This window comes from Egretta garzetta, unplaced genomic scaffold (assembly GCF_000687185.1).
Source record: "Egretta garzetta isolate BGI_Z169 unplaced genomic scaffold, ASM68718v1 scaffold1500, whole genome shotgun sequence".
NCBI lineage: Eukaryota > Metazoa > Chordata > Aves > Pelecaniformes > Ardeidae > Egretta > Egretta garzetta.
Genome location: NW_009258229.1, coordinates 17,255 through 18,046, shown reverse-complemented (window position 1 = coordinate 18,046; position 792 = coordinate 17,255). Strand labels below are relative to the sequence as shown.

Below are 792 nucleotides of genomic sequence, written 5' to 3'. Positions count from 1 at the left end.
TTCAAGGTGGGCATCAACTACCAGCCGCCCACGGTGGTGCCCGGGGGGGACCTGGCCAAGGTGCAGCGCGCCGTCTGCATGCTGAGCAACACCACGGCCATCGCCGAGGCCTGGGCCCGCCTGGACCACAAGTTTGACCTGATGTACGCCAAGCGGGCGTTCGTGCACTGGTACGTGGGGGAGGGCATGGAGGAGGGGGAGTTCTCGGAGGCGCGGGAGGACATGGCCGCCCTGGAGAAGGATTACGAGGAGGTGGGGGTGGATTCGGTGGAAGGGGAGGGCGAGGAGGAAGGGGAGGAATACTAAACTCTCACAAGGGTGCTGCTCTTACAGGGAACATAACCTAGTTGAAGACCCCCCCGTGGGTCTGTAGCAGTGTGTGCGCCGCGGTCTGTCCTGTTCAATGGTCTGTGCTTCAGTGGAAAGTCTGTTACGGACCCACCCGTCCTCTCCTGTGGGTCTGAATAAAAAGCATTCCCTGTCTTACAACCCGGCTCTGGTGTCTTCACTCCTTGCTGCCGTGTCCCTCCCTGTGTTTGGATGCTGTCCCCCACCCCCCCCCATGGCCCTGGGGTCCCTGGCTGCACCCAGGGTCTCCACCCTGGTTCCTGAGTGGGTGTTGGGGGTGGTGCTGAGCCCAGCACCCCCCAGCCCTGTGCTCCCCAAACTGGTCCTTGCTCCCCAAACTGGTCCTCCCTTTCCATCCTGCTGTGGGGCTGCCCCTGGGCTGGGCACTGTGCCCCCCCATGTGTGCCCCCCACACAGTGCCCTGGCTCTAGCAGGGGCTGGGGG

General features: G+C 63.9%; 1 protein-coding gene across 1 annotated transcript in view; it reads left to right on the top strand.

Moving 5' to 3' along the window:
- Positions 1 to 6: 6 nt before the first annotated feature.
- The window catches only part of LOC104124941 (tubulin alpha-8 chain), a gene marked incomplete at its 5' end in the record, with an annotated part of 7,099 nt that continues 6,313 nt past the window's right edge, over positions 7 to 792 (top strand). The window contains one exon of the mRNA XM_009637365.2: positions 7 to 280. Within this exon, the coding sequence (XP_009635660.1) occupies positions 7 to 280 (274 nt within the window). The remainder of the gene's footprint in view (positions 281 to 792) is intronic.